General features: G+C 43.3%; 1 protein-coding gene across 1 annotated transcript in view; it reads right to left on the reverse strand.

The window, feature by feature from the left end:
- WWC2 (WW and C2 domain containing 2) overlaps nucleotides 1-25,878 on the reverse strand; it is a 165,410-nt gene that overhangs the window by 7,928 nt on the left and 131,604 nt on the right. The window contains exons 12-21 of the mRNA XM_074992969.1: nucleotides 22,239-22,362; nucleotides 20,070-20,150; nucleotides 19,898-19,984; nucleotides 15,938-16,130; nucleotides 14,962-15,126; nucleotides 14,003-14,130; nucleotides 12,773-12,971; nucleotides 10,600-10,764; nucleotides 4,908-5,000; nucleotides 3,020-3,262 (exon numbers count right to left, since the gene is read on the reverse strand). Of these exons, the coding sequence (XP_074849070.1) occupies nucleotides 3,020-3,262; nucleotides 4,908-5,000; nucleotides 10,600-10,764; nucleotides 12,773-12,971; nucleotides 14,003-14,130; nucleotides 14,962-15,126; nucleotides 15,938-16,130; nucleotides 19,898-19,984; nucleotides 20,070-20,150; nucleotides 22,239-22,362 (1,478 nt within the window). The remainder of the gene's footprint in view (nucleotides 1-3,019; nucleotides 3,263-4,907; nucleotides 5,001-10,599; nucleotides 10,765-12,772; nucleotides 12,972-14,002; nucleotides 14,131-14,961; nucleotides 15,127-15,937; nucleotides 16,131-19,897; nucleotides 19,985-20,069; nucleotides 20,151-22,238; nucleotides 22,363-25,878) is intronic.

Below are 25,878 nucleotides of genomic sequence, written 5' to 3' on the forward strand. Positions count from 1 at the left end.
TAAATTGCAACTTGTGGCCTGCGATGTAGAATAAAACTGGGAATATTAATCTATGTTTTATCATCAACCATCTGTTAAAATCAAAAGCACTCCCAGCTAGCCTCAATTATGAGGCTATATAAGCATATACGATTTCAAGTTTTCCACTTCTATTTTCACCTCACATATCTGTGATATTTCAGGAAATTGCACCACATTTAAGAGTAAATAGCATAGCAGAAAAGGAGTGTGCTGCCTCTGATAAATGCAGAAACAAAATACCTACAGAGCGGAAAACGGCCTGTCACAAAAAAAAAAAAGAAAAAGAAAATCCTCAGTAGATGTGGAAAAAGCTCTCCCTGGTTCAGATTTGCATTTTCAGCACAGGACAGAAAAGGTCACGGTAATGGTTTTATTCTGTGGTTCAAAGAAGATAAAATAGCCTCAATTCTCTCCTTTCCTGGTGAGACAGGTGTGGGCCTCAGGATTATACTTGAGTGCTGCCGCAGAATGTTACAAAATCACTTCAATAAAGGATAGAGAGGGATTTACTGAAGTTCCAGTGAAACTAGGTAACCTTTTAGCATGGATGTAGGGAGCGATACAGTACCTCATCATCATGCCACAGCTTACAGCTTGTAATTTTCTGGGGACAGCACTTGAAAGAGTGACTGAGAGGGCTTTTTGTTATTCAAAACCTTGAATTAACTCACTTCAGAACTTAACAGCACCCACCCCTTTTGTGCTGGCACTACAGGGAGGGCAGCAGACTGGCTACTTGGACACACCTGAGATGGCCTGGTACACCCCCAGCCACCAATCCATTTATTGCAGCTTCCATTTCAACGCCTGAAAAAAATAGCAGCAAGTGTATGTTTTCATAGCACTTTCAATAACTGAGTACCAAGCATTAGGTACTGGAGACACCATGAGCCTGTACACTCGCATTTAACTGGGAAAGAGAGGAGTTTGCACCTTCCCCCAGTAAAAGCAGCAAGTGCTTCAGCTGATCTTGGGACATCCATGGAGGCAATAAATAGGCCCTGTGCCTCTATACTGTCTCCCAAGCCCCTCCCTGTTCTCCAATGTCTTCTGAGTCCATGGCAGCATGACTTCTGATCAGGATCCCACCAATCACCAGTGCTGCTGGAGACCCTTTTGGTGGCAAGAAGGCACATGAGGGAATGTTGCTGCCTACAATAGAACCAACCCACTCTTCTTGTCTCAGTTCCACCCAGGGCACACAACTCAGACTCTCGGGAGCTGGTGGAAGATGCCACAGAGGCTGTGTTCTGTTTTTTGCTGCTTCTTCCCCATCTCACTCCCCTGTGTTCTTGCACCTCTCAACACAGTGGCAACATGGTACCACCAGCCAGTCCACAGTAGCATTCCCAACATTGTTGAGGACTCTCTCAGTAATAAACCAACCAAACACAATCACCCAACCCAACCATGGGAGATCACCGGAAAAGCGTTCAGAGTAGACCACCTCAGAAGGCATAGAGAGGCTTATTTCTAGCCTTGAACAGAGGCATTAGAGGGAACTGTATTGTAGCATCACAACCTGAATGCAGATTGGGATGAATGCCCTTCTCCTTAATTCTCCAACAAGGCCTAAGCGAGTGAGAACTTCAGCAATTGGTCCCCCAACACCAGAAATATAAATACTGGACACATTGTGTACTTTCTTGAGGGACTGGATGGAGTCAGATAATAAATATAAAATAAGTATTAGGGACCCTTTAGAATACTAAATAACTAAAGCACAGTACTAAATAATGCAAAGACGTGTACATGGTAATGAAAAGAACTGTGGATTGGAGCAATCCCTTATTTTTAATAAGATAATAGCTCCCTATTTTTCTCAAGTATGGAGACAGAAATACTCAACTGTCCAAGAAATTTACCTTTTTCCCCTTATCTGTTCAAACTTTTCTAGTTACACACTGACCAGAGGGAGCTCAAACATACCCAAAGAATCCAAGTGGAGTAAAATAAACTTTGCACTCCCAGCACATTTCTCCCAAGGATCTCAAAGAACATGTCCCAACACAGAACCTCCATGCTACTCTATGCTTAACATTGCACAGTCATTTTAGAAAACAAGAAACTGAGGAACAGAAAGGACATATGCCTTGCAGACAGAATCTGTGCTAGATCCAGTAATTTGGGCAGTGTGAGCTCCTACAATGCTCTAACCAGTAGACTATATCACAGTTTCTTACGTATTTTTCAGTCTTTTCTAGAATGCAGCTAACATCTCAGTTGGTGAAACTCAGCTCTCCCTGGCCAAAGGCAGCAGAAGTGTGTTCTGAAGATCAAACTCAGGAGGAGATATGACGTCCAGAAGAGCTCACACACACACACACTCTGCATGTATTATTACAGCCTATAGTCTCAAAGCATGGCCTCTATCTCTCCATGTCATCTTTGCGGAGGTTTCAATGCAGCTACGTATGCTGGAGCCAGCTACTACTGACTAGTAATCACTCCCAGAAAAAAAAAAAACATTGATTTCAGAAATAAGATTATTAAACCTTTCAATGGATTTCTATATTGTTTCAGAACAAAAATTCTGTCCCCAAATTAAGAAGTGTTTCACCTTCAAATTAAACAGCTGCTCAATTTTATCTGCAACTCTCAAATAACATTACTTTTGGTGTTTAGTGAATTCTAGGTTTAAATAAATTACCGGATTCTGGATTAACTCTTTAGTACACTTTTTTCTTTAGATTTCCAATATTCTTTTATTCATGCTATATAATTCACCTGTAAAGCCAGTCTAACATGATACCCCTATAAACATGGTCTAAAAACAACTGAATAACCAAACGTATCAAAGAATGTCTAAGTAAGGGATTTTAATATATTTTTGGTTAATACTACTATGGATCCATTCCATCTACAGACACATTAAAGGAAATTTTTCATTTGTGCTTCCTTCACAAAGACTGTAATGACTAAGTTTATTAAAACACAGTCCCCCTTAGAAATCAATATTTATCACAAAGTGATGGGGAATTCTGTTTACTATTTATACCTGCTTTTCAGCTTGTTTCAAGAGCTTTTGGAATCTCTCGTCCTCCAACACACATTGAGGAAGGTCAGTCTCTCCTCTGGCTTTCATCTCCTCAAGCTTCTCTTTAAGATAGCGCAGTGCCTGAAGTTCATCATTCAGACGATTCTGTCGTGTCCGAGATGCCTGCAGGTCCAGCTCCAAGTCAAGAGAAGTGCGTACAGGGTGCTCTTGGGTAGCTCTTCGCATGATTGACTGGCACGCAGGCTAAATTGTTCAGGAATGACAATGTAATAACAAGCAAGAGTTCATTTCATATACACATTGATTGTTTGGTAAGGAGTGTTCAAATTTATTTGTTCTGAGCACTAAAGTTGCCCTACTAGATCTAGTCAAAGTCCATAGGCTAGCCAGTGCCTAAAGCTTCCCCTTGTGCCAGAGAACTCCTATAGGTCGTGCATTATAGATGCCAAATGGCTATGTTGGGACAGCCATACCAGCATAGCCCCCTCATGTGGATGAAGACTTCAGCTCCAGTTTTTTTCCACCCACCAGAAACCCACTTCCCTGAATGACGTTAGCTGCGCTGGAAGAAGCCCTCTCCCAAGAACACAGCTATATTTACAAGGTTTTGTTGGCATAACTATGTGGTCAGGGTTTATTTTTTCACTCCTCTAACTGATGTAACTGTTCTGACATAGCTTAAGCATAGCCCAAAAGCCATAGAGAAAAACTGCTTTCTAACCCTCACAGCTACACCATTATGAAGTTGTAGGTTTAATAATGTTTAGCTTTCTTAGTTCTGCCTAGGTTATCATGGGCATAAAATTTTCCAGGACTTCAACGACCTCCTGTAAAAGGCCTCAGTCCAGCCAGGCATTTAAATACATGTCTAACTTTAAGACTGAGCAGCTCCATTGATTTCAGTTGGACTGTTAATTTTCTGAAGACCCTGCCAATTCAGGACCTCTGTGAAAACTACAGATTGATCACAGTCTGTGAACAAGTATTTCCTTTTCAGTGCTTCAAATTTACTTCCTTTCATTTACCTGAGTCTTCTCCATGATGGTCAGAGTAAAGCCCCCCTCCCACCACCTCCAAATTTGTAATCTCTTCTCCCACATCAACTTTGCCGTACTGCAAAATACAGTCAGGCTTCCTTAGACCCTTTCAATCCTTGTTGGACCTCTGAAGCCTAGTAACCAAAAAAAGAGACATGACCCCTAGGAGAGAGGGTACGTGTCATGTCACATCGCAATATCCTCTTCTTCTTTCAACCCACTCATCAGTCAGAAAAGTCTTGGAGGAAATTCAGTGAAAAAGCAAAATTAAGTGTGGTTGAACCCTTGAAAGTATGGGATTTTTTTCAACTGCTCCACCAAAAATGTTTAGGATAAAGGTTGTCTGTGAGTTCTTTATACGTACAGTATATAAACATGCATAATAGAGTATTTTATATTTAAATAGTGTGTTGTATTATTGAGGGATCCCAATGACTTTTATATACTGTACAGCATCTCTCTGTAACAAGTAAGCCTAGATGCGAGGGTGGCAAATATCCTAAGAGCGAGGAAGGTGCAACTGTGCCCAAGGGCACCAGTGCAAACCTCTACTCTCACAAGAAGTGCCACGGCCTCATTACTATCCATCCACAGGAGAGAGAATTTTGTTGCTAAAAGCCTCATTCCAAGGACCCAGACATAATTAAGGGAACTCTGGTTAGCTACTTTGGGAAAAGACAAGGGACCAAATCACAGTTACATTAAGATTTGGATCTGGGGTCCCAGGGAGTCTGGGTGTTGTTGAACTCAGGCTACAGACTCCAGAGGTCTCAAAACAAGCTGACAGTTTAAAATGAAATAAAAGAAAGCAGCAAATACTTGACTCACTCCTCGGGTGAGACTGGACATACCCTTTTAACTCTCAAGCTCCGTCGTTCTGTGGCATTTCTTACAAAGAGAGACTTTTTGGCCAGTGTTGAGCTGTCACTGTCACTTCGATTCAGCTGTCAAAACATGGACATAAAGAAAATGATGCAAAACCGCTATGTATTTCAAACACCAGACTTGTTTTGCTTGTATGTTAGAAGCATTTAGAAAAATTAGGATGGTGATGTGCATATGGGTCATTCTAGGGCAGTGGTTCCCAAACTTTTTGGCATCACGTCCTCCTTTTGATTTTTTGAGAAACCCTCAAACCCCCCCACCTTTTCTTTACCATCAGCCAACCCCCTTTTAACAAAACATTCAATTCGTAATGTAAAATAAACACAATAACTTGATATAAAAATGTTATTTAAAATTTAAAACAAGCACAAGTAGATTTTCTTGGCCCCTTGTTGGCCACCAGAGCTGACCATGACAGCTACCTGCCTGCCTGAGACCTGCGCTGCCAGAGCTGACTGCCCTGCGCCGCTGAGGCCAGCCAGCCACTCGCCCGCCCGCCAGCTGACTGCCTGAGCCCTGCCCTGCTCGGACCAGCCACCTGCCCACCAGCTACCTGCCCCAGCCGCAGGCCAGCTGCCGAGATGCCTACCCAAACCCCACGCTCCCAGGGCCAGCTGCCCGAGCCCCACGTTGCTGGGGCCAGCCACCTGCCTGCCAGCCCAAGCCGCCAGAGCCCTGTGCTGCTGGGAAAAGCCACCCCACCTGCCAGCCTGAGCTGCCCAAGCCCCAAGCTGCCAGGGCCAGCTGCCAGCTCAAGCTGCCTGAACCTTGCGATGCCAGGGCTAGCTGCCCAAGTGCCATGAGTCCCACAAGCCTGCCGGTTGCCTGAACCCTGTGAGCTGCCTGCCCGAGCCCCTCCCATCCCACAAAGCCAGGCACCACCAGCCCCCGGTGCTTACTCCATCCCCATCACCCGAGCCAAGACCCCCCCAGCCTCCCATCTAACCCCATTCTCTTCCTCCACCACCCAGCCCACACTCACTCTCATTTGCAGAAGGCAGCCAGCTCCACGTGGACCTATGCTGGCTGCCTGCTTTTTATAGCGGCTGCGCTGGGTCACCTACATAAAAATGGCAGGGGCTGAGAGCTGGAAGCAAAGGCTGGCTCTTTCTTCAGGTTGGAGGAATGATAGGGGACTGCTGGGTCACCTCCTGCCCCCCCTGGAATTTCTGCAACCCCCCCCGGGGGGCATGCCCCCCAGTTTGGGAAACCATGTTCTAGGGAGTCAATACAACCTCTCAGCCAAATAACATAAATGTCCAGGGTTAGCATCTTAAAGCACGCAACCCATGTAGCGCATGAAAGCAATCTGAAGCCACATATGGAAACCTAGGCCAGCCAATGTTGAAGGATAACATTATGTAATCTGACAGAACTTTTGTTCTCCAACTTACTTTGCCGATGCAGACAATATCAATGGCGCTACACCACAAACATGAAACACCCTCCCTCCTCACAGACACACACATCAATACATTTCAGCAGTTTTTAGCTTGGGAACAAAACAATTATTCAGACAGAAGGTTGGCAACCTAACCTCTTGGCTGAGACCGTCATTTCTCAAACTTTAGAAAATCATGCCCCCTACCAGGAGAAGAGAATCCTTTGTTACCTCATGTTCTGCCAGAGGCCCAGGCACTTTAATTCATTAATCTCATAGAGATTATATAACAGTTAGGGCATAATGATGAGACACAGGTGAGGGAAGATTACTCATGGACTAAAAATTACTAATTAAAATAATTCAAAAAAATTCAGTCATTTGTGGTTTACTATATTTTACTGAAGATGCATCGTGGAGTGTTTATAAAGTTTAATTAGCTTAGCAAAGTGCATACTGCCAAAGCGTTGGCTGATTTACAGTCCTCTTGCTTCCAAGGCTGTGAATACTATTCATATGTCTGGGGTAGACCCTTATCAACAGAGCTGCAAAGGGAAAAGCAAGTTATTCTACATTTTCACCTAGCCACAAAGCAACATGCTCACTCTTATCCGGATTGAATGTATGCGCAGATCCTCCAGCAGAAACATTATTACTTCTCAGAAATCAATACCGGAGACCAAACAACAATGGCTCTCTGTCTACACTGCCTACCTTACAGCTGCACAGCTGGGCCACTGCAGCTCTGCTGCAGTGAGGTCTCCCACATAGCTGCTCTATGCTGGCAGGAGAGTTTCTCCTGCTGGGGAGATAAAACCACAACCACCAAACAGTGGTAGCTTTGTTGCGAGGACAGCGTCCTCTGCCAACAAAGTGCTGTCCACACTGGTGCTTTTCATCAGTAAAAGTTTTGTTCATCAGAAGTGTGGTTTTTTTAAAACATCCCTGACTCAAAAGAGTTCTACTGATGAAAGCGCAGTCCAGACACAGCCTTAGTTATATATAAATGCTGTGCATGACATATACATTATTCTCAAACTGAGTATATCTATTAAGTATATCGATCCCTACAGTAACAGAATTTTTAGAAAGCTGGTTTAAAGTTTCATACAGTTATCTAAAATATTAATACGCTTCTGAAGAGCTGAAAAAATTAGCAAGGACTACGGGAATTCTGCTGGTGAAATTTCAATGACTGACAAAGTCAGAGACCTATAGCATGCCAATGCAGTACTTGTGTGAATAAGAACTGCCTTGTGATATGTGTGTAAGTCTCTAGGGTATCTAGATCAAACATTAGCATCTAATGTTTAACACTTTTAAAAGGAACAAATGGGATTTGGACTCCACCTATCCTTTGTGTCTTTGGAAATCTCCCCCTTCAAAAACTCTGTTGCCTATGTACTTCATATGAGTCACTTTAAAGAAAAAGGGAAAAAAAAAAAGGCCAGAGAAGGTGTTCTTTACTCAAAGGGAGTGGGCATTAGCAGGTAGCTAGCTGGAGTGAATTCTCTATAACTTGACACCTTTTAAAACTATGATTTGAGGACTTCAGTCATTCAGCCCAGTGTTAGAGGTCTTTTACGAGTGAAGTTCTGTGACCTGCAATGTGTGGTATATCAGACCAGATGATGACAATGGGCCTTTCTGGCCTTAAAAGTCCACGAGTGCATTTTCAGCAGATATTTTCTGCCCAGGACACACTGCACAAAGGTGCGTGCTGCAATCACTCGCAGCCAAATGGGACCCAGGAGATCTGGGCTCTTTCACCAGTTCCACTATTGGCTTCCTATATGACTTTCTGGCAAGTTACAAAGTCTGTGTTCTCGCCCTGCCACAGCACAATATGAGCTACTGCAGGAAACCTTGGTTTCACACACTGGTTACACTAATACTAGCAAATTTCACCGTCATAATTCACCACTAGTTCAGCTCCACTGTTGGCAGGATGGGTGGAAGTTAAAGTGTTTATACTGCCATGCCCAAGTTGACATAACAGTAGGCCCCATCAGGGCCCTCTCTGCATCACACCATTCACCACTACTTCCTCTGGAGGAGCCACACATGTAAGAGCAGCATTAGGGCTAGTTCAGTAGAGTAAAGAAGGTCTCAGCACACAGGATTTAAACAACAGACTGGGGCCCATGGATCCAGCCAAAAAGTTATTCAAGCTTTGGAAAGCCCGTAGAGCAGAGGACATTAAACCTTCGAGATACGTGCAATCAAATTGCGTGTGTCTCAGGTTAATGCGACTGCACCCCAACAGGAATGGGAAACCGCTCCTGTCAGGGGCAGCAGCCGTGAGTCACGCTGCTGTCCCTGAAAGGAGCAATTTCCCAGTTGCTGGAGCGGTGGGGAACTGGGAACCAGGCGACAAACTGGCTCCTGGCTCCCCTCCACTTGCAGAGCCGGGAAACTGACCAGGGCAGCAGCCCTGGTTAGCTTCCTGGCTCCAAGGAGCAGAGGGGAGCTGGGAACTAGGCTGCCCCTGGTTCCTGGCTCCCCTTCACTGGCTGGAGCCAGGAAACCGAACAAGGCTGCTGCCCTGCTCAGTTGCGGGAAGCCAGGCCGCTGCCTAATTCCCAGTTCCCCATCACTTGCAGGACCCAGGAAACTGACAGAAAGCAGCAAGCAGTGGGGAGATTGGAACCAGGCTGCCCCCTGTTTCCCATTTCCCCGCCACTCTGGGAGCCAGGAAATAGACTGCTGGGTTGGTCAGTTTCCTAGCTCCTGCAAGCCCAGGGGAGCCAGAAGCCAGGCTGCAGAGGCTGGTTCCTGTCTCCCCTTGACTTGCACGAAAATTTGAGTTATGCAGGGGTTGCAGGAATGCAACCCTCACATAACTTGAAGGTTTACTGTACTCTTTGGGTGGCTAACATGCTTAGTGAGTGCAAGAGGAAGTCAAGGGCTGAATCTCAGAGGAGATTCACCTTGTGACAGGATTAGAGAACATATTGCAAAGGGCTTTGATACCAATGATAGCCATTTTTTAATGGACACTGTTAGAGTAGGGTTTCAGAACTGAATCATGCAGATGCTAATCATACTACCCAATTTGAAATCATGGTAAGCATTTGGTCATTCTACTTTTTTCCACCCTTGGATGGAATATATTTTGTTATGAGCACCACCACCAGCCACACATGCCGCCCGCTGAGAGTAGCTGTGGGCACTCTGCTAACTAGCTGAGCGGCACCTGACTCCCTCCTGGGCAGGTGCCCAAGTGCTCAGCTTACAGGGAAAGCTGATGGTAAGCTCCAAAAGGGACTCAGAACTGACAGTGGTTGAGCTTTTTCCATGCTACGTTGCTCTCACCCTGTGCATTATTAAAAAAGGTAATGTAGAGTTTGCTTATTGCAAGCTTCAGTCTAATGCACTTTCAACAGATCAAAGATGCTGAAGACAAATCACTTGCAACAGATCGAAGATTTTAGTGCATTGCTACGTGCAAGTTACAGTCCTGTTTGTGCAGTGAAACCCACCCCTTTGCAGAGGGCCAACACAGGACACTTCATGGAAGGACTGCTTTCCATCCATACAGAAGTGCTTGGTGATGCACGACAGCCTGTTCCACTGCGCACCAGGATTTTCTTCTGAAAATCCGAGAACAGCAGGATTTAGACTCTTGCAGGTAAAAAGTGGGTTTTCCCAGTACATGACTGTAGTGAGGTGCAGTGGCCTTTCTGACAGCGAGGCAGAGGAAGCCTGTCACAAACCTGGGTGGGCAGACCCAGAGCACCTATGCCCCCCTCCACAGTGAGCAGCATCTGTGACCAGAAGTGCCAGAGGTGGGGCCTGGGGCTCATTAAAGGGGCGGCTTCTGAGCCAAGCAGAGGCCCCTGGACAGGCTCCTACAAGCAGAGGCCAAAGGACCCAGGCCAGACTGGTCAGACCAGCTAGCCTGCTGCCCTGACCAAACCCTAGAGCCATAACCAAGCCTGCCTCTGGCCCGGTACCCACAGTTCCCAAATCTACCTCGGCACTCCGTACTGTGAGCCCTGTACTCCAGGGACCAGGACCAGTCTGAGCCAGGGAGGCCACCCACTGCCAGCTACCCCAAGGGCCCAGACCTGCCCGAGCCTGTGAGCCAGTCGCTAGCTACCCAGAAGCCTCGGATTTGCCTGAGCCTCCTGTCCTGCCTCCAGTCCACTGTCCCAATGGAAATGACCTCCAGGCACCGACAGTTACAACAATTCATTGCCACGAATGTGCCACTGCCAAGGAATTAAATGGCTCTTTTGTTAATAGCATCCCATTGTAAGCATTTTGCCCCTTACCCTACAGATGTACTGGTTCCGCTCTCCCGGAGAGAAGGTTTGCGAGCGCACTATCATGCTGTTCCTGACAAAGGGACGCTGTCTAGAGCTCAAGCTGGCTCTGTCCTTGGGTCGCACAGCCACACTCTCATTAACTGCTCCCTCAGTGTTGGTCTCTTTATCAACCTGCCAAGAGGAATGTAAAATTACAAACCACACACAATCCCCTGCCCACACCGTTTTCTACCCTCTCAAGATCATACAAGTTGAAATCCAACACAGCAAGCAAAGACTCTTACCCATACAGCAGTATTCAAGTTAAAAAGATCAGTTACAGAGTTAAGAAAAACCTGGCCAGGTGTTGCCGGTGTCCAATACAACTGACTCTTCCATCTGAAGCTTCTACAGCAGAGGCCTCTCTGATCTGTAAACCACAATCTGGAAAGCCTACACAGGTTGCACCTCTCTACTCCGGCACAATCTCGTCCGCCAACACCCATGGTCTGGCCTGATTTTAGTCAGCCCAATGTCCATTCATCATGGTTGTGGCAAAGTTTCTCATTGGCTACGTCTACACTAGCCCCAAACTTTGAAATGGCCACACAAATAGCCATTTTGAAGTTTACTAATGAAGCGCAGAAATGCATATTCAGCGCTTCATTAGCACGCGGGCGGCCACGGCACTTCGAAACTGACGCGCCTCGCCGCCACGCGGCTCGTCCCGACGGGGCTCCTTTTTGAAAGGACCCCACCTACTTCGAAGTCCCCTTATTCCCATCAGCTCATGGGGTAGGCGGGGTCCTTCGAAGTAGGCGGGGTCCTTTCGAAAAGGAGCCCCGTTGGGACGAGCCGCGCGGCGGCAAGGTGCGTCAATTTCGAAGTGCCGCGACTGCCCGCGTGCTAATGAAGCGCTGAATATGCATTTCAGCACTTCATTAGTAAACTTCGAAATGGCCACTTGCGCGGCCATTTCGAAGTTTGGGGCTAGTGTAGACACGGCCATTGACCCATAAAGTTTGTTCGCAGCCACCATTATGGCACTCAATGTTCTGTGTTATTTAGCTGTAACTTACCCCAAATGTCTTCTAAGAGCCCAATAAGCAGTGGAAAGGTTGGTAAGGTGCTAGGCAATATTGACCTCCCATGGTCTAGCATATTCTCTTGTTCAGCAACACTCAAGTCCTGAGGGTGCTGGACAAGAGGTTCAACCTGTACTCAGAGCAAACATTTGGGTTTGCAGTTCACAGCTGCATGGTGCGGCTCTGATGCTGTGTTGTGGGCAGGCGCCAACTGTCCCTCACCTCCCTCCCCAATGCAAGTGCTCTGAAGCAGGGATACATCATTTACTGCTGCTCTTCTTCCTTGCCCAACCCATGGCAACTGTTCATCTGCCAAATCACTAATATGAACTGAGGCTTCCCACTCAGCTAATTCATACAATATCCATTAGGTTTCTACTTTATTTACCGTGCCTGATGACACATGTAGGCATCTTTTCTGCTTTCTCATCAGCAAAGCTGATTATTCTTTGACTTTCTCATGGATCTATTTGCCCATGCATATCAGAGAAGGTCTTCAGCACCAGCATAGCAAGTGAAGGAGGATCTGGCACACTTTAATCAGTACTACAGTATCAGATACTGTACCCTCACCTGCTGCTGTGCCTCTGACCCAGGGCAGAAGGCAGGCCTTCCTAAGAAGGGCTAGAGCTCAGCTTTAGGCCACAATTCAAAACATGACTCAAGCATGCGTATAACTTTAGGCACGTGAGATGTCATAGGCAGGTGCTTAAGCATCATGTTGACTAAGGGCCATGATCTGTGTGCCTGCCAGCCTGGGTTCCAAAAGACCCTCAGTCCATTTGACCACTTCCTGGACCAGCGCTAACCGAGAACTCACTGCAATCCCTGCTAAGTCACTAGACAAGGCACTGAAATTTTCCATTTTTACAAGTTCAGATGGAAGATTTAGGTCTAAATTCCCCACGCTTAATTTTTTTGAAAGCATAATCCTGAGAGGTAAGAAGACAAAACTAAAGGTAACTAATACATGTCGTGAAACTCTTTAGGCTTGTAAACCCAATGTGCTATTATGACCTACTTGTGGGGAAAGAAGCAAATAAATATTTCATAAGACTAAATGGTGTCTTCAAACATGCAGTCTGGTTTAGGGAAGCACAATCTAAAATACTCACCAGTGTTGGTACTACAGCAGCTAGCTGATTGCCAGGCGTGTCAGCACACCCACTTTCTTCCCTGCCCTGGTTTTCATCTGTCTCTTCTGAATTGGTACCCAATCTCATGTTATCTGTGCAGTTGCCTTCCTCTGCCAGTTTAACTCCATCTTCCTCTTTGTCCGCAATTTCACCAGAGGCTTCTGCGAGCATTTCTAACCTGGAAGAGTACAAGTGACCCAAGTCATCCTTGAACTGAGAAGATCCGCAAGAGAAAAGTACTGGAATACCTAAATCTTACATCTTGTAGAAAAGGTGCTTTATTAATACATTATCTTACTGAGCACAGGATGATTACAGTGTCACCAAATGCTTCCAAATCACACAGGTGAACACATTTTTAATTATATGCTCCAAGAAAAAACAGAAAGCTCTGTTATAATTCACCTTGGAGAATATTTTAGCAACGCACGACACCTTTGATAGCAGCATGCTGCTGCGGTAATCACTGACACAAGAGAAATGTCATGCTATGAAAAAGCCCTCCTAAAAACTTCCTAGGTCCCTGTACATGATTACCCATTTGGTATATGGCAACTATAGAAAAGCCACATTCGGAAAGACTGTTCCTTAAGATTCACAACAAAATACAGTAATTTAGCAACAGAACCCATCCCACTCAGGGAGAAAGTTCACAACCCAGCCAGAACAAGAACAAACAGCACATATCCAGTGTAGGAGAGGCAGCAGTCCCCTTGCCCTAAGTACTATTAATCTCTTATTAAAGTTAATGGGGGTGTGGGCTGCACTAATATGGGACAAGTAGCATCTGTGATGTAACATTTTGGGACACTGTCAGCGAGTCGGGAAAAACTAGGGTTACCATATGTGACCTTCCAAAACCAGAGGACGCCCCTGGGAGGGAGTGCATCTATAGCAGTATCTACTACTCCTGTTACATTAAATGTACTACATATACTGTAACATATTAATACAATGGGAGTTGGTAGATACTGATATAGATACAATCCCTTCTTGGGGGTGCCCTCTTTTTCATACGGTAACCCTAGAAGAACTGAATAGATTATGCGGAAAAGGGGGCAGGGAAAGAGAATTAGAACATTCAGGATATTTGGCAAACTTAAGTGAAGATAATGAATTGTCCCTGCAGAAGAACTAATTATTTTTCCTGGCAGCTGAAGCACTTTTCCTACGCCTACAAGGAGAGTCAATGGACAAAAACAGCGTTACCAGTCTTCATCAGTGCCCCTGTGCTCCTGCCCTTCCTCCTCCTCCTCCTCCTCCTCTTCCTCTGCCAGCTCTTGCTCTACCGCTTCCAACTCAGCGGATGTCCTCTCCAGCAGAGCCGAGACAGCATCCTGATGGTATAAATGAAGAGCATGAAACCAGACACAGTACATTGGGCAGCAAATGACAACGCTGGCAAGAATTGCATTTCTCTGGCACTCTCTTACATGAGGAAAACATGATTAACTGGTTATAAAAAGACAAAAGACTATCAGTTGCTGTCCTGGATCAGAATTCCAGACGTGCTACATACTAATTAGCTGTGTGAAAACATTCAAAAAGAGATTTATGTATTCTGATAGGGCGATACCAGGAAGTCTATTTCCTCTCTAATGAGGGATGAATGATCATAGTATCAACTAAATAGGAAGAAAAGATTTATTTCTTAAAAGTCATGTATGTATCATGCTGTTCTAGTGATGCAAGCACCAAACAGAGACATTTGTTTTCGCTGGAAGGATTAAGGTACATTTTGCTTAAAAAGGGCTTTTTTATGCAGTGAAAACATTTTAACACGTGAATGCAAAGAACTAAAAACCAAAGCCGTTTGCAAAACACACATATGGAAATAAGAGACCAAATTAACTAAGAGGGCAGGTAGGGAGACTCTGCTTTTAAAATAACAGTTTAAGGAAGGTCGGGGGAGAGAGGGATTCAAATATTGGACCCATTTGGGCCCTGATTTTACAAACACTTACGAACATACTTCATATTTAACATGGGTGCTTGCAGTATTGGGATCCTAGGCTCAAGTCAAGTCAATGAAAATGAACTGCAATATGGGAGACATAACATTAATGTAACTGGCTTGGGGAAAGGGAGTACAGAAAGGATGGCGGGGACACCTTTTTTCAACACCTTTTTTCTTGCTTTTGCTGGCTTAGCTAACACACACTGCTCACCACGTCCAGCGAGGCTGGTAATTCCTTGTAAGGCAGGAACACAGTTTCCTCATTTTGTTCCTTGTTCTTTTTGCCAGGAATTTGCTTGCAGGACAGCAGATTATACCACCGAGTATCAGTCCCATTAGAAAGCGATAAGTCTGCAAGGCTGAGCTGAGTTCCAGCCTACCAGGAACGACAGATGGAAGGGAAATGTTTAAAGGGGTCATTTTTCCTTAAGGAGAGCCGAGCTCTCGACCTACAGTATTGTTCATTGTACAAAGGACAAGACAAATTGACAAGCATTTCTGGGCACTTTGCAGCTCAAAAAGCATCACTTCTCCAGTGATGGAACAGAGTTTAAAGAGCAAATGGAAATCTGTGCCAAGTATTGTACTCTATTTGTCTCACACATCTGTCCAGTTCCTCTGGGCACTATCCACTCACTCCTTGGACACCTGCTCAGGGCTAAAGGCATTGCTCAGGGTTTACAGTTTACATTTTGAAGAATCTATGACTATTTATCTGTATCCTTCATGTATCTCACGCTCTCACCACTGCTATTGGGCAACAACGACAATTATAACAAACATAAAATATGGGAGGACTTTAAAATTAAAAAAAAAGATTCTCTCCCCATGACAGAGTCCTGGAAGGGAAATGTTCCATTGTTATTCTTGCATAATGGCAAGCTTAATGGGAAATGGAAGCAAGATATTAGTTATGTGATGATGACTTAAGTATAAGTTACTGGTGGCCCTCAGGAAAACTACTTGAGTAAAATTACACGCACATCATGTCTAGATTGTGTTCAAGTATCCAGAAATGAAAGCAGCCGCACCTTTACTCAGATAACTTTTGGGGTACTTTTTCCACCTCTGCTTAAGATGTGGTGCTGAATTCTTCTGGGATTGTTGCTGACTTGTGGACGCCACATTAATCAGTGCAGAGTGGGGGAGGAAAAAGCATGCCAAACAAAAGCTAATAAAATGCATACCAGGCATTCTTCCCGTCGAGTTTTACTGACGGTACAGACATCGACACGCAATGTCTTATGGTGCAAAACTTCTTGGGAGATGGCTACTCTGAATAGCTCATTGAATAAAATGGTTTCCGTAGCTGGATGGACTTTTGTGCGGAACAGACAGCTGATATCCACTGAGGATGGAAGTACAGCTACCCTAAAATACCTGAAGAGAACAAAATAAAATCAGCAAAAAGCACCAAGTATGTAAGCACAATTACTACTGAAGATCATTCACTAAATCCAAAATTAATGGCTTCTGTACATTTGATCCCTGTAATTGTCTTGTGCTCAGCTGCAGGTGTACTATACTCAACACATGCCAGCTGGGCTATGTCTACACTATAGGGTTTTGTTGACAAAACTGGAATTTTGTCAACAAAACTCATGGCGCATCCCCATTACAAATGCATTCTGTTGACAGTAACTAGACACAATGTGGCACTTTTGTTGACAGCATTCTGCCAATCCCCCATAAGACAGAACACCTTTGTTGACAGAATCTGTCAACAGAAAGCAAGTGTGGATGCTCAGGGGTTGGTGTGGGGGGGGAAACTTCTGTCGGCAGAAAGGGCTTCTGGGACACTGTTAAGCCCTATATGCTGTACTTCCAGTTGGTTGTTCTGTCAAGAGAGCAGCCGGGCAGTCCGGCCACTCTCTGTCAATGGCCCAGATCAATTTTTTGATCCGCTTTTCAGTCTGGCTGCAATATGTCGATTGAAGTTTTATTGGAAGATACCTTCTGACAGTAACTTCTGTCAAGAGATTGCTCTTGTGTAGACATAGCCCTGCTGAGGGGAAAAGAAAATCACCAGAGTCAGCCTTCCACCGTAGGGGAAAACTGCCAACAAGCTCTGAAGGAAAAGTGCATGCTAGGGAAATGGACAGACAGCAATTCAGTTGCAAGAAAGGATAAAGATGGAGGTTGATAAATTTAACTTCCCACCTGTCCCTTGCTTAGCCATTTCCCCAAAATGTGCCTTGGCAAGATACTGACAGGAGAGGTAGAGATTGCTGACTCTACCCGAAAAAATCTTTTACTCTAGTATTGTGTGAAAGATGCTGAAGATCAATGTCACAGAAAGTGGGATACATTATCCTAATGGAAACAAGAAATCCTAGAAAGTTGAAAGATCCTTTGGGAGCAGAGAGAGTTGGAAAATTGAGAGAGAAAAATTAAGCACTTAGAAATGATTTCAGTGGCATGGTGGAATGCACTGTACCTTTTATTTATAAAACAAGGAAAAATGGAAAACTAATCAAAGAGAAAGAAAAGAGCTAGGAAATATAAGAAGCAGTACTTGGAGGCGATTAATATGATGCTACTATTGAATAATTACATCCCTGCATCCAAGTGTAGATGTAGCCTAAGTTCAATAGTCTCTAACCTTCTTGAGCACCTTCGTCAACAGTGTAGTTTCCAAATATGAATCCATCCTTCATATATGTTTCAAGCGTTCCAAGGATTTTTTCTTAACCCTTGTCTTGTATGCACCTCCTCACTTTAGCTTTATTTTTACGTCATTATCAACAACCTTGGATTTCTCTTCAATACTGAAGACATTAACTATGAGTCCCAAGTATCTACTTTTATTTGTATCACATCATAGATGTGTCAGCCTTCTACAGCTGGGTACTTTGAAGAATTAAAAGGACATTGACAACTGAACGTCAAACTTCAAACTATGAAAGCAAGGTTTTATAAACTTACTACCAACAGCATTATTTCCACAAGTTTTAAAAAAATGGTTCAATGAGAACAGGTCTTTCTGAACAAATGTAAATTCCCCTGTCTGTTTCAAACATGGCAATACTAAGTGAACAAGTGATACTGACTTGATTTATTGTCATTGTCAAAGCTAAGTAAAATGTAAACAGCTTACAAATACAGACAAGTATACAGGATTTTAAAAATTCTTTCACTTCTAAGAAGGATGACTTTGTATTAGAAGAAAAGAGATCAAGATTTTTAAATGAACAAGTATATCTGAGTCCTTTTCATGGAGCAAAAAGTTATTTGCCCAAGGTCTCTGAAGTCGACCATTTACTTTGGTCCCAAGGCCAAAAATCTGGGAATCAACTTGTTTTTAACCCTATCTCTTTAGAACATGGTTAATATTTGTACTTCACCTGATTATTTAATGCTCTAACTTTGTCAGCCTTCTTTATGCTGCACATTAACCATATCTATATATATCCCAACTTTCCATTTTCACAGTCTTCCTAAATTTCTGCACAATGAGTTTTAAGGGTGCAGACTAGTGATGAACATACAACTATTAACTCCTAAATACACGACTGTCGTAAACATCCTTCATGCTCACTAGCTTCCTACTGATCAGTGAATGTAATTCAAAATAGCCTTAAAAGTACCAATTTTCCACAGTTTGTCTTACCTCAAATCATACTAAGTCTTGTTACAAACTGTTGAGATTGTCAAATATTATTGTACCTAGTTTATAGGCTGGAAAACTGATGCAGTTTGTCCAAGACCACACAGCAAGTTAATTCACAGCTCTAGGTACAGAACCTAATACATGTCTTTCATCTCACCTCCTTCTCTACCCATCATAAAGTCCATCTTGGCTGTGATGCAATCGCATGGTCTAACTCAGCATTTCCCAATTTTATTTACTCACAGAACCCTTTTAAACTTCAAAGAATTCTGTGAAACCCCACTGCCAGGCTCTACCCCACTCAGCCCCCAAACCCGCCCCCCCCACCCCAAACTTAGCCCCTCTCAGCCTCAAACTGACCCCCAGGAGTAACCCATCTGTGGCAATGGCTGGGGCAGCCACATGCACCCAGAAGAAGGCAGGCTGGCATGGAAGTGTGCTGCTGGTGGGGGTGAGCTGAGCCATGCCCACTAGAGGGGTGTGGCCACTTAGGTAGTGGGGTGAGTGAGGGTCTCTCTGATGCTCCCTGCCCTGCCACCTCTGAAATAATGGAACTAAATTCAGCTGGTTTAAATGTCCAGATCCCTCCCGCCACCCTGCCAGCCATTAAACCAATTAAATTTAGTTCTACTGTTTTGGCGGCAGCAGGGCAGGGAGCCACAGAGGAGTCAGCTATTGTAACGGAATTTTCTCACAAAGCCCTTATTTTTACTTCATGGACCCCGGGGTTTCGCAGAACACCATTTGGGAAACACTGCTCTCGACACTTCTAGCTCTCTAACTGGCAGAAGCTGGAATTTGGCAACAGGGAATGGGTCACATAACTGCCCTGTTCTGTTCATTCCCTCTGGAGTTTCTGGCATTGGCCACAGTCATAAAACAGGCTGCAGGGCTAGATGAACCATTGGTCTGACCCAGTACGGCTGTTCATATGTTCACTGAGGCTTGGTCTACACAAGGCAGGGAAGTCAATTGCAGGTACACAATTCCAGCTATGGCAATTGTGGAGCTAGAATCGACTTACCTACAATCAACTTACCTGTCCATCCTCACTGAGGAAGTTTCTCACGTCAACCTCCCTTACTCCTCACGACAGCGAGGAGTACAGGGTTTGACGACTGACCCCCAATTTCGTGCATCCCTACCAGATGCGCAAAACTGAACCCCAGAAGATCAACCCTGAGCAGGTCAATCTTCTGGATAATGTAGACATGTCTGAGAACACTCTCTTATTTTTTTTATTACTTCCTACATAAGCAGTTTTCAATTCTTCCATCAAGCTGTTTACCACTTTTATTACTCGCCCCTTAACTTACAACTGGCCCTTGTTTACAACTAAAACAGACTATTTTAACATTATTTATAATTTTACACACATAAGACAACACATTTATGGAAACTCCTGAGAGACTGTCGGAAATAATACAAAGTTTTTTTTATTTGCTGTTTTTAATAATGATAACATATAATTATACAGTATCTAAACCTGCAGTAAAGGCACACTTCAGAATTATTGCTCAATTATTATTTTACTTACACTCTGGAACCAAAGGAGACAGAGAAGGCATGAAGATTTCTGAGCTGCACTACGATTACCACAAAACTTGAACTACTTTGGTCATATCTGTTAAAATAAGAAGACAGCATGAGGCAGTTTGCCACAAACTTCTAAATACGAATAGATGTTTCCCATTTGCTTATTACTTTACCTAAGCCCTATTTGCACCTGGGCAGCCTCTAGAATCGTTGCATCGTCTTCACTATACACAGCATCTTCCGTTTCATTTGGTCTAGATGAGATAAGAAATAATTGGAAGCAAGGTTAAGAAAATCAGTTAACTTTAAATAATCATAGAGGAATTAAAAAAACCCATAAGCCTTCCATCAGACAGGTGACATAGAATATATAGCACAATTGAGAATTTCATTGTTTGTACTACAATAGCATTCCTAAGTCTTAAGATGAGCCACTTCTGAGTCTGACTTAGGAAAGGTGCCAGGCCAGCTGTTTAAAGTAGTCAGAACTAACAGGTATGAATGCAAGAATGGTGACAGATATGCACAGACATATTGAGAGATACAGAGAAATAACCTTTTGGGAACTAAAGAGATTACTCTATCATTAAAAAGAATTTCAGAGAGGGAGAACATGAGAGAAAACAAGTCAGAATATTACAAATTGATTTCCAGCTATTGCTAACATAGTGGCTGTTTGAGGAAGGACACGGTATTAATGAGAGTCATTGATTTTAAGGCCAGGAGCGGCCATTGTGACTATCTAATCTAACCTTCTGGATAACACAGTCCAAATGCGAAGAACAACGTACACATTCAATACAATGTCAAGACAGTATGCCATGATTATTTTGGGATTGGCACACCACTCTATGCTCTCTTCTCACAGATGCCTAGTCACTTCTTAATTGCTTGCACGAAAGGAGAAGCACCTCTTTCTCTCTCTGTTTTGTTGCTGGAACAAAGAAAGTGTTTCTCCTCTTTCCTTCCTCTGTCCCCTTGCGAATGGTAGACATGAAGGAGATTTCTTCCTGCTTCCACCTGCTTCTCCATTGTTAGCTTTCTGGAGGGTTAGGAAAGATCTCTATAGATCCTGCTTATTCACATTCTGCTTGCTATAACTCTGACAAGCAGCACAAGATACGCTCTTGTGATGAAGATGGACTGAGACAAAACACACACATGCAGCAGCATGAATGACTGGACTCGAATTTAGTCACAAGCTGAGCATTATCTGTGTGAATCTAATTCCTCCCAAACCTTGCATGAGAGGGACCCGGACTAGGTCTATACTACCATGGAAGATCAACCCGGTCAGGGTTGATCTTCTGGAATTTTGTTTCATTTATGTGTGAAATGGCTCTTTCCAGGGTCAACATCAACCATGGAACTCCTCATGCATGGTGAGAATTAAGGAAGGTCAACCGGAGAAACGCTCCCATCGACTTTCTTCCACATAGACAGACATTGAAGTCGACTGCTGATAAGTTGATTTTAGCTATGCAAAAAGCAGAGCTAAAATTGCATATTGGTGGTCGACTTCTGTCTAGTATAAACATAGCCCAAGAAAGGAGCGATAAGGCCTGATGCAGAATATGCTTAGGTTACGCCTTAGAGTTCAGGTTGACGTACAGACTCACAGCTTAAGGGCAGGACTGAGTGGTGTGAATACTCATCAGATGTTCTGGCAAGATCTGATTTCAGAATGGTAGAAATCTTGAAAGATCGTCTAAGGCTAGGGTTCATTTGAAATGTTTTATCTGGTCTTTTGACTCTGAGATAGTTTCAATCTACTAAAAGTTTTATCAGAACTTAATGATTCTTCCTCTCACTCCCTCTACACTGTAATGCACCTTCATTTGCCCAGAAAAGGGAGCTATTGTTGCTGCTGGTGAAACACTTGAAAGTAAGCATCTCATTAAATCCCCACCCACACCCTGCTGCCTTGACCACTTAATATGAGGAACACATAAAAGTTGAGGTGAAAACTGAAAACCCTATAGACTCCCCATAGTCTGTGTGTGTTTGTAATATTCTTCAAATTCTATTATCTGTTTTAAAGTTGATTTATTGTTCTAAAGAACCTCTAGCTCATGTTACATTTCTGCATATGATATACTTATAGCAAGAGAAACGGGAGTAGAAAACACTATATCAGAGTATGTAGCCAAATTAAAGGGCCTAAAACGATTTTAATTTAAAATCATAGCTACTGTAGTACTGGTAGTCCACTATAATGTGCATGTTTTCTCATATTTAAAAAGTAAATATTTTGTCAATATCCCTTTCTTTCTAAATTAAGCAGCAAATGGGTGGATGGATGTGTGCTACTTTCAGTCAAAAAGTCAGTTTCTTAAACTTACTGTTTTATAGAAGCTTCATATACCCCACTGTCTCCACCCACAGACTCATCTGACACTGCAGCAGATACACAAGTTGCTTTCTCCTCAAGCAGCTGAGTTACTGCTCTTCTTGGTAAGTCCACATCTAAGCAAGGGAGGAAGAATCAAAATTAGTGCTAGACAATCATCAGCAAGGTAACTGCACAGCTTCAAACACTGAGAAGCTGAAAGTGATGAACCTTAGCTTAATTTCATGGAGTAATTCTATTCCACCCCACTGAACAGGTACAGGATGTATTACGACTATCATATAGCCTAGTTAGGGATTTACATGTCTAAACTGATGAGCATGAAAATGTATGACTATTATTTCCTACCCAAACAAGGCTTCTCTCACCCTTATTAGTTTTTAACTTGAGCTTTGAACCTATATTTCAAGCTTTAAATTCTCACTGTTACAAAATTCCAGCAACACATAAAAACAGGGCTGACGACTATGCTTTATTAAAAATACAGAAGCAGCGGGGAGGGATAGCTCAGTGGTTTGAGCATTGGCCTGCTAAACCCAGGGTTGTGAGTACAATCCTTGAGGAGGCCATTTAGGAATTGGGGCAAACAGATGTCAGGGATGGTGCTTGGTCCTGCCAAGAGGGCAGGGGACTTAGATTAGATGACCTCCTAAGGTCACTTCCTGTTCTAGGAGACATGTACCTCCAATTTAGTTCTTTTAAAAAACAGAAGCTTCAGGATTTGCCCTGGCAATCTCTGATTTGGTGTAGCAAAGGAATGCCTAATATCATCATTAGCTTAATACACAAGAGAACTTTTATCATCAGCTACTACTTAATTTTAAACTCCAGATCATATTTATATGCTAGTGTGCTGCAGCAAACACACAGCATTCATTAAAAGGATCATTTTGCCATGTAATAAACCACAGGCCTACCGAGGCTTTTTTTGTTAATCTGTGAATGATATTGTTATGTGTTACACACCCACCCTGAGTCATGACTTTACATCTTGTTAAAGAGGTTAAAATGTTAAGGCTTCAGATTAGAGGACTGATTGCTACATTTCTGCCTTTTCCATGGCAGAAGGGATGCTTTTTCCTTGATGATGAAGTGCTTCCCCCTTCACTCATGTGAGAGGTGAAGGTGATGACAAGATTACTTGATTATCCCTAGAAATAACCACGGCAGCCTGAGATTGACTTTGACAATGAACGAGACCGAATGTGCAAGAAATTCATGGTTATTCCAAGTTGGTCAGTGCCAGCAGGGGCCTGTCCAGGACAGTAAATACATACTATTTCTACATATTTCTCCTGTACAGAAGAGCTTAGAAGAGGCCAGTAGAGTCACTTTGTCTGAAGAGACATTTTGTATTGTGAGAGGTAGCACTCGCAGCACCCTCTATAGTTGCCTTCTCTGCTTTCTATCACACAACTTTTTTTCAATTGCTTACTATGCTTTGCCAAACTTTAACCATATAGGCTGAAATTTTCCATGTAAGAGATCTACCTCAAACTGAGTATTTTGGAAAATTCCAGCTAAAACAGTATAGCCCTTTCCAAGGCTGAAATTAAGGAAAAATAAGTTTTGCCCACATTTAAAAAAATCTTGTAATTATTTCATTGAGGAGCTCTAACACTCTGATTCTTTGGAGCACAGACTTGAATCTGATATGTGTCTTGGGGGAGGTGTCCTGGTGTCAGGGATTGTGATTCAGAAGGGAGGATTTTATGATTAAGGCCTGGGACTCAACATCTGACTTGTGCTCCTAGCTCTGCCACACACTCATTGGATGAATTTAGGCAAGTCACACACGACCCAATTTTTAGAAATGCTGAGAATCCATTACTATCACTGACTTTAAAACAAGCAGCAGGGGCTCAGCACTTTTGAGAATTAGGCTCTCTAATCTCTGTGACTCAGTTCCTCACTGGCAAAACAGACACAGTATTAGACAAGACAAATTCATTACTTCTGCAACAAGGAGTACTGTACGATAAGTGAGAAAATAAACATGCAGGAACAGCACAACACACACCTCAACAATTGCAACAAAGTTGTCATCTTAGACTTGACAGTGACTGGTCACATATGTGTGACCAGGATTTTTAAAATGTTGCAGCTGTCACTTGGGTGGGATTAGGTATCTCACCGACAGGAGAATTATGAATGTATATTATTATAGAAAACTGTCAACAAATGAAAGCCATTCTTACATGCAACAAATCTATACAAGTGTTTCTTTTCTGCATAGCCTGAATGAAGAAATATCCTTCCAACATTAAAAACAATTTTTATACTTAATTTGACTTAATCCTTCACTCACTGGCATCCTTAGCTGTACCGCCTCTGAACAACTTCTTTTCTTTTTTTTTTCCTGATTTGAGAATAAATATAGAATGATAGAATGCTAGGATTGGAAGGGACCTTGAGATGTCATCAAGTCGAGCCCCCTGCCCTCATGGCAGGACCAAGTACTGTCTAGACCATCCCTGATAGACATTTATCTAACCTGTTGTTAAGTATCTCCAGAGATGGAGATTCCACAACCTCCCTAGGCAATTTATTCCAGTGTTTGACCACCCTGACAGTAGGAACTTTTCCCTAATGTCCAACCCAAACTTCCCTTGCTGCAGTTTAAGCCCATTGCTTCTTGTTCTAACCTCAGAGGCCAAGAAGAACAAGTTTTCTCCCTCCTCCTTATGATCCCCTTTTAGATACCTGAAAATCGCTATCATGTTCCCCCTCAATCTTCTTTTCTCCAAACTAAACAAGCCCAATTCTTTCAGCCTTCCTTCACAGGTCACGTTCTCTAGTCCTTTGATCATTCTTGTTGCTCTTTTCTGGACCCTTTCCAATTTCTCCACATCTTTCTCGAAATGTGGTGCCCAGAACTGGACACAATACTCCAATTGAGGACTAACCTGCGCAGAGTAGAGCAGGAGAATGACTTCTTGTGTCTTGCTCACAACACACCTGTTAATGCATCCCAGAATCATGTTTGCTTTGTTTGCAACAGCATCACACTGTTGACTCATATTTAGCTTGTGGTCCACTATAACCCCTAGATCCCTTTCTGCCATACTCCCTCCTAGGCAGTCACTTCCCATTCTGTAGGTGTGAAACTGATTGTTCCTAAGTGGAGCATTTTGCATTTGTCCTTATTAAACTTCATCCTGTTTACCTCAGACCATTTCTCCAATTTGTCCAGATCATTTTGAATTTTGACCCTATCCTCCAAAGCAGTTGCAACCTCTCCCAGCTTGGTATCATCTGCAAACTTCATAAGCGTACTTTCTATGCCAATATCTAAACTGCTGATGAAGATATTGAAGAGAACCGTTCACAAAACAGACCCCTGCGGAACCCCACTCATTATACCTTTCCAGCAGGATTGAGAAATGTTAATAACTATTCTCTGAGTATGGTTATACAGCCAGTTTTGCACCCACCTTATAGTAGTCCCATCTAAGTTGCATTTGCCTAGTTTACTGGTGAGAATATTATGCGAGACCATATCAAATGCCTTAGTAAAATCTAAGTAAACCACATCCACTGCTTCTCCCTTATCCACAAGGCTCGTTATCCTATCAAAGAAAGCTATCAGATTTGTTTGACGTGATTTGTTCTTTACAAATCCATGCTGGCTT

This window comes from Carettochelys insculpta, chromosome 4 (assembly GCF_033958435.1).
Source record: "Carettochelys insculpta isolate YL-2023 chromosome 4, ASM3395843v1, whole genome shotgun sequence".
In the NCBI taxonomy this organism is placed as follows: domain Eukaryota; kingdom Metazoa; phylum Chordata; order Testudines; family Carettochelyidae; genus Carettochelys; species Carettochelys insculpta.